General features: G+C 32.6%; 1 protein-coding gene across 3 annotated transcripts; it reads left to right on the top strand.

Annotated features, from left to right (window-relative positions):
• The first annotated feature begins 706 nt into the window (after nucleotides 1-706).
• Nucleotides 707-5,526, top strand: LOC115988681. Of its 3 annotated transcripts, XM_031112283.1 has the most exons (10): nucleotides 707-1,005; nucleotides 1,250-1,377; nucleotides 1,869-1,916; nucleotides 2,060-2,173; nucleotides 3,205-3,273; nucleotides 3,395-3,451; nucleotides 3,630-3,785; nucleotides 4,731-4,811; nucleotides 4,925-5,025; nucleotides 5,158-5,526. In XM_031112283.1, the coding sequence occupies exons 1-9, from the start codon at nucleotides 825-827 to the stop codon at nucleotides 4,988-4,990; spliced, it is 900 nt and encodes a 299-aa protein (XP_030968143.1). In that variant the 5' UTR covers nucleotides 707-824; the 3' UTR covers nucleotides 4,991-5,025; nucleotides 5,158-5,526. The 3 variants fall into 3 exon arrangements, with proteins under 3 accessions (XP_030968143.1, XP_030968142.1, XP_030968144.1); XM_031112282.1 differs by having other exon boundaries at nucleotides 4,925-5,526; XM_031112284.1 differs by lacking the exons at nucleotides 4,731-4,811; nucleotides 4,925-5,025; nucleotides 5,158-5,526 and adding an exon at nucleotides 4,011-4,512 and having other exon boundaries at nucleotides 708-1,005.
• The last annotated feature ends 788 nt before the right edge of the window (nucleotides 5,527-6,314 follow it).

The following is a 6,314-nucleotide window of genomic DNA, read 5'->3' as shown; positions in this document are numbered from 1 at the left end:
GTAGATTTAACAAAGTTATTATTATTATTTTTTTTTTATCATTAGGGGATTTACCCGCTAAAATAAATCATAAATATACCATAAAATTATCTTAGATTTATTATACTAGTAAAACGATTGTGTAATGCACAGATTAGATAAAATCAAATGTAAATAAGTAAAATTTAAATTTGAACAAGGAAATTGTAAAAGAAAAGCATCATCAAAATATATTATTTTTATCAAAATAGCAATTTTAATATTTGGAGCTTTGGTAATAGAGTTCAACCAAGGGTATAGTTAATTTTACCAATCCTTTGTTGCAAGACTTTGGGCCTTATGGGTGGACTAATTCTTGCCTAAGAACTTAGAATTACTAATTTGATGGTAGAATTAGATGTTCTAAGTTGAATGTTGTTCAGTTAAACCTCTTCTTTTTGATTGCAGGATCTTATTAAGTATATTTATTATGAGGCAAACTAGTATGATGATGCACTTAAAACTTGGGACGGTACTATCACTTCTTTTGCATATCTTTTATTATCACTGCTTGCAGTGGTGAATTTGCTAACTTCTGATAAGAGTGAGTCAGTGAGCTAAGCTGTAATAGACTATATTAACATCTAATATTATGCCATCCTTAAAATTTAAAAAAATAAATAAATAAATAACAAATCCAAAACGACGCCGTGGAGGCTCTCTTAACGGAAACTGGAGGTTAACGACGTGGAAACGAACCTGAAATAGCGTGAGAGAGAGGTCAGTAATAGATTCAGTGCGTCAGTCACGGTCTACAAAGATTTACCAGCGGAGCTCTCAGTTTCTGAAGCTCTCAAAAATAAAGAATGGCGGTTCATCATCATTTAATTCAATTTCCAATCCTATTTCTAATTCCCGCCTCATTATTACTCTTCCCTTCTTTCTTCGCTCTCTCAGTTTCAGAAACCACATGTTTGCCTTCACACAACGACGACAACCACATAGCGTGCGAATTGCACCAAATCAAGCTCAAGATCTCTCAATTAGGTATTTTACCTTTTTCCATTTCCATAATTACTTTCTCTCTCATTTTCTCTCTAAATTTTTTAGCATATGCGATTAGATATAGCTTAAATTCAATAACGCTGATTGTCAATTTCATTTTGTATGTTCATAGTATTAACTATTAACTAGTATTAAGTTGTTTCGTTCTGCTCTTAATATCGGTGTTTTACAATTAGGCATTTTCGTTTGTTGTTTAATTTATGTTGTTAATAATAATTGAAAACAGAATCAATTCTTGAAGAAAGCATGCACAATCTAAATCAGAAAAGCCTTTACATCAAAGAGCGTGAGGAGATAATTGAGGCCATGTCACGTAAGATCCAATCTCTGCAGTCTACTCTAGATGCTATAAAGGTTCGTTTCACCTCCACTTTTGGGGGTTTAATATAAACTCTACTTATATTTCTTGTATGTTATATACACTTAGTTTCTCTTTATCATCTTTGTTCAAAAACTTGTCAAATGTATCAATTTGAGTTCGTTATTGGTTTAAACAAACAATTTGCCATTTTTATACGCACTAGAACCACTACGACGTTTGTTTATTTCAAAAACTTTGAGTAAGGGGCTTTGATTAACTTCACCGACATTATTGTTAATGTCTTTCAATTAGTCTTGCATTGCAGCTCTTGCTTATAATCAAGTTTTTTTTTGTTTCCTGAAAGATCCCTCTTTTTAGTTCCAAGTTAACTTTTAGTCCTGATTTGGTCTCATCAATTTAGTATGTAATTAATTTACTCTTTTGCATGAAGACAGTGATGTATGGCTACAGCTGAAATTTCATGCATAAATGCTTCCTCACATGTGTTATGTGACATGACCGTGAAGTAATTTTTGCATTGCAGAATGAATCGACACGGGCTGATGAAAGGCTCGGTGCTTTAGAAGAAGAGGTATACTTTTGTGTTGTTTGATTTTGCATTTTCCTTTCAATGTTACCTCTGTTGTTTTAAAAGATACGATGATAGGCAGTAGGGTTAATTGGTTACTTATATGAAAGTTCACTGATTTGAGAAGTAGATTTGGTGATGCTTAGGTACGAAGTCTTTGGGCTGCATCAAGAAAGATCAACTTTGATATTTATAATTTAGAATCTAAAGCACAAGATGCTGAGAACAGATTGGAAAAGGTTACTTCACAAGTTGAAAAGGTCACTACTCGAACTTTTCCAATTTTTTTTTCTTATTTTATTAAATGAATGAGTTGTGGGCCCTGATGCATTTTTGTTTGAGTGGCTTCACTTATGCTTTGGTGCATCTATACCATGGTTTTAAAGTGCATGGAACACAGAGATGATCTTTGACTCTTTTCTACCATAAAGATTCCAATTCCAATGTATATTATACCTTATGTAATTTTTAAAGTTTCTAAAATTTTCAATGAATGAGATGGTAATAGTTGTTGGCATGGGCATATAATAATGGAGAACTGTGGTTATTTGAAAATGATTTTGATATTAATTGCCTATTGTCTTTAATAAAGGTCTAGCTGCAAAGAAGGAGTTCTTATAAACCATACAAATAGGTATCCAGCTTTGTAAGAGAATAGGGAGCTCTAGTGAGTAACAGATAGTCAGCGTTGTTTCTTACAAGCCTTTTCAATAAGTTTCTAGTGCTTAACATGTGTCAAGACTATGCAACAGAAATATTCGGTAAAAATTAGAAACAAGAGGCAATTCTGCAGTCACATCTTTTTGGCTAACTTCCATTGTTTGTCATAAGCTGACTGTGGCCTGTGTGGTTGAAATCAACTATTAAAAGAATACAGAATTTCCTTATTGGTTGCATTTGATGTTTATATTGCATCTGTATACTGTGTGCTGAAACACAAATCTATAAGCAGTCAAATCTCCACCCTCTAGACCACTAAATAAATACAATGATTTTTGGTCAGAGATAAAGATTTTAAGGACCAACTAATTTAAAGAAGCAGCAGTGAGATTTTGATTTCTTACTCCTTAGTTTCTCTAAAGATACAAAACCCTGCATCGGGTGTTATTTTTCTCAGGAGTGCTGCTGAAATATCTATTAATCAGATAAAATGCATCAAAATATATATTTCTTATATATTGACCAACTTTTATTGGTCTATTGAACAAAAAAAATATATGTTGTCTGTGAAGACTTGTTCTTTTAGAATAATTTTGGCCACTAATTTCAATTGTTTCTTTTCTTTGCTTAGATGTCTGACATTGTTACAGAGCAATGGATTCAAATTCAGCAGCTTGAGCAGGCACTTCAAATTGCTGAAGTATATCTACTCAAAATGACTCTAGTTATATGATAAATTCACCATTTTTTAGAAAGTCAACATTTATATAGAGGTGTTTTGGTACTACCCTAATCTCTTTTTTCTTTTCTTGGCTTCATAGATGAGGGCATTGAGGGCTCGAAGGCAAGTAGGCTTTACAAGATGTACATTCTTGAAGGTATATTGACTATTTCAAAGTTGTTCAGAGTTCAGACATTTTGCTTTGCATTCAAATACATACCCATGCAATATTAACAGTCAAACCATCAAGCATTCTCAACAACCAGAGGCATTTCTCATCTTTGCATATTCATTCTAATATCTTGGTCTTAATTGAACTTTTTTGTGCATTGTAGTTCATCAACAACCGTTTTGGAAATCATCCTCAAAATTTGTTTAGCATGCTGGATCCTTATGTATTTGGCAAAGGGTCTTCCTTGAATTCCTACATCTCTCAAGCTCTGCATCAGTTGAAAAGAGGATTCATTGTAGCTAAAAAGTATCACCATCAGGTCTGTATTAAGTACCTTTCTTGTTAATTTATTGTAATGTTTGCAAAGGAAATTTCAGTTTTATAATAGAAATTATGAAGCAATTTTGAAATAAAGTATGATATTGCTTTAAGTTGTGTGCTTTTATATCATACTAATTAAAAATTTTCTTTCTTTTTTATCATAATATTCTAAAGTTTTCTTGAAACTGTTGCACTGAAGTATTAAAATTTATTTTCTTTTTAGGCACAAACTACTTAACTTCAGCACTTAATTGAAGATCTCAACCAAATCTGTGCTTAAGCAGTACAGCTCTGTGACACTATTGCCATAAGATTGCAAAATTTGTCCTATATTGTTTGATGATCTCTTCCGACCTCCAAAAGTATTAGTCATGGAGCTGTGAAATATTAAATGTAGCTAACCATTGTACTGTGCTATTTGATCTCATTCAGCTGGCCCATACATGATGATTTCATAGACTTATGTATTGGGGCATGCCTCATTGTTTGCAATTGTTACAACCAAAGAGTGCCAAAGGATTTTTTTATTATTAAATATTGTATTGTACATTTATTCCCTTGACCTCATCTTATTTGGAATTGGGTCTTAATATTTTGTTCTCAATTATATTCTTTATCTAGAAGGTAAAGACGTGAACATGACAGAAATATTTTGCTCTCTATGTGACTGTTCTGCATATGAACTATAAGGTCATGACATTTTGGAGGAATTTCAAAGCTATTAAAGCTTTTCAAAATTTTTAAACTTAATATTTTCATATTTTTACAATATATTAAATGTTTGTACAAATATTACAAGTGTATGCTATATGCATATGGATATTGTGTTTCCTAGCAACACCAGCATTGTGCCATCTGTATAAGATGCACCTGTAGTCTAGTCATTGCCTAGATAAAAATATCAATGTGTTTATGAATTATGAACTCATAATTTCTTTATCAGTTGCAAGGTTTCATCAAACAAGAAATGAAAAGAAATGAATTTACTGCAGCTTATGCCAACAGTGAATTGGTTTTCTTTTTGGTATGTTGTGTATTGCCTCCTGAATCTTGGAAGTTTTCTTCACTTAGCTTTTTCTAATAAATGCATCCACATCTCAGTTTCTTGTGACCTTTATTAAATTTGGAAATATGCAGGCTTCTGCTCTAATTACTTTCCCAATAATGGGTGCTTGGGTGTTCCTTTTATCACAATTCAGCTAGTTGGACAATGCTTTTTTTTTGAAGAGGAGATTGTGGTTAGTTCCTGTTTTACTATTCTTCTTTTGTAATTGTCAATGCTCCCATAGCCAGTGACATATTTTGATTCAGACATTTGTCCATATAATCTCTCTAAAGTGGATCCATTTTCATTGTCACTATACCTACAGTTAAAATTAGGTCTGCCTGTCTAGGACATGATCTTGGAGAATGTGATTTCTGTTTCAACGATTGTTGCAGAAGCAAATCTGATAGCTACAGTGATTAGGATCAATGCTGTACATGTCTTGTTCTGGATTATGGCAGTAGATTAATGGTCGCAGAATATAAATAGCAGCTTTAAAATTTGAGGCCATTGCCAATATGCTGTGGCTTAAATGGCATTCCACCTTGATTGTGGTGAGAGGTCATGGGTTCAATCCCACTTATATGCATGAGTTACTTTCACAACATTTAGGATGGGTTATACACATAGACTGCACTTTGTAGATTGGTTATAATCTTGCTATATTGCAACTGCCTGCTTGCTTTGGTGTTTCTGCTTTTACCTTTTTCATTTCTCACTATTTTATAAAGAACATGTTTAACTGAAGTTACTGAATGCTTCTCTGTATTTTCACAACGCCTCTGTTACATTCAGGAGGGAAAAAAAATTGTTTTATGTTTTAGGCTTGGTAAGTAGAACTGAACCACTTACCAAAGCGAAAAGAAATTTGAAACTGATAGGATGGGTTCAATCTTGTGGGTTTCAGCCAGAAAATTGTAAGAGCCATATTAACCATATGTTTTTGTAAGGAAATTATGTAATAACTCTTGGTTAAGGTTAAAAAAAAAAAAATGCATTTCCCTCTGCAAGAATCCCAAGCGTAACTGATTTGAATTACGTGAAACCTTTTTTTTTTTTTTTTTCCCCCAATGAATAGACTTAATTTCACAAAATTTCTAAGAAAATCCAAAATATGCATATCTTTGAGTTTTTTAACAAGATCTTATACTGTACAAATACTCCCATTGCAATTTTCAGAAGGATATATAATTGTCTTCCTCAGTTCACTATCATTATCATAGAGATCCTTCCATTTGTGAATTGTCACATTGGTAGTGTCAAGTAACTCTTGCAAATGCAGTTATCCTTATACATCTCAATATCTGGACACAGTTTTCTTTGATTTTTTTTATTATCACTTATCAGTCAGATCAACAAGGATTTTGTGACTTTTACCCTTGCATGATTCTCTAGCACAATAACATAGACTATGGAGATTGCCTTATTATCTCTAAGTTCTGTTTGTCCTAGAGTAGAAAAATCAACCTATATAGAACATGT

The sequence above is a fragment of the Quercus lobata genome, chromosome 5 (assembly GCF_001633185.2).
Source record: "Quercus lobata isolate SW786 chromosome 5, ValleyOak3.0 Primary Assembly, whole genome shotgun sequence".
In the NCBI taxonomy this organism is placed as follows: Eukaryota; Viridiplantae; Streptophyta; class Magnoliopsida; order Fagales; family Fagaceae; genus Quercus; species Quercus lobata.
Note: the sequence above shows the minus strand (reverse complement) of the source record. Positions and strands in the feature narration are given on the sequence as shown.

Excerpts from the sequence above, each read along its gene's own strand:
- LOC115988681 (XM_031112283.1), top strand. The coding sequence starts at position 825 with ATGGCGGTTCATCATCATTTAATTCAATTTCCAATCCTATTTCTAATT. Across the intron at positions 1,006-1,249 it reads GCTCAAGATCTCTCAATTAG|AATCAATTCTTGAAGAAAGC; the intron begins GTATTTTACCTT and ends AATTGAAAACAG. Across the intron at positions 2,174-3,204 it reads TTACTTCACAAGTTGAAAAG|ATGTCTGACATTGTTACAGA; the intron begins GTCACTACTCGA and ends TTCTTTGCTTAG.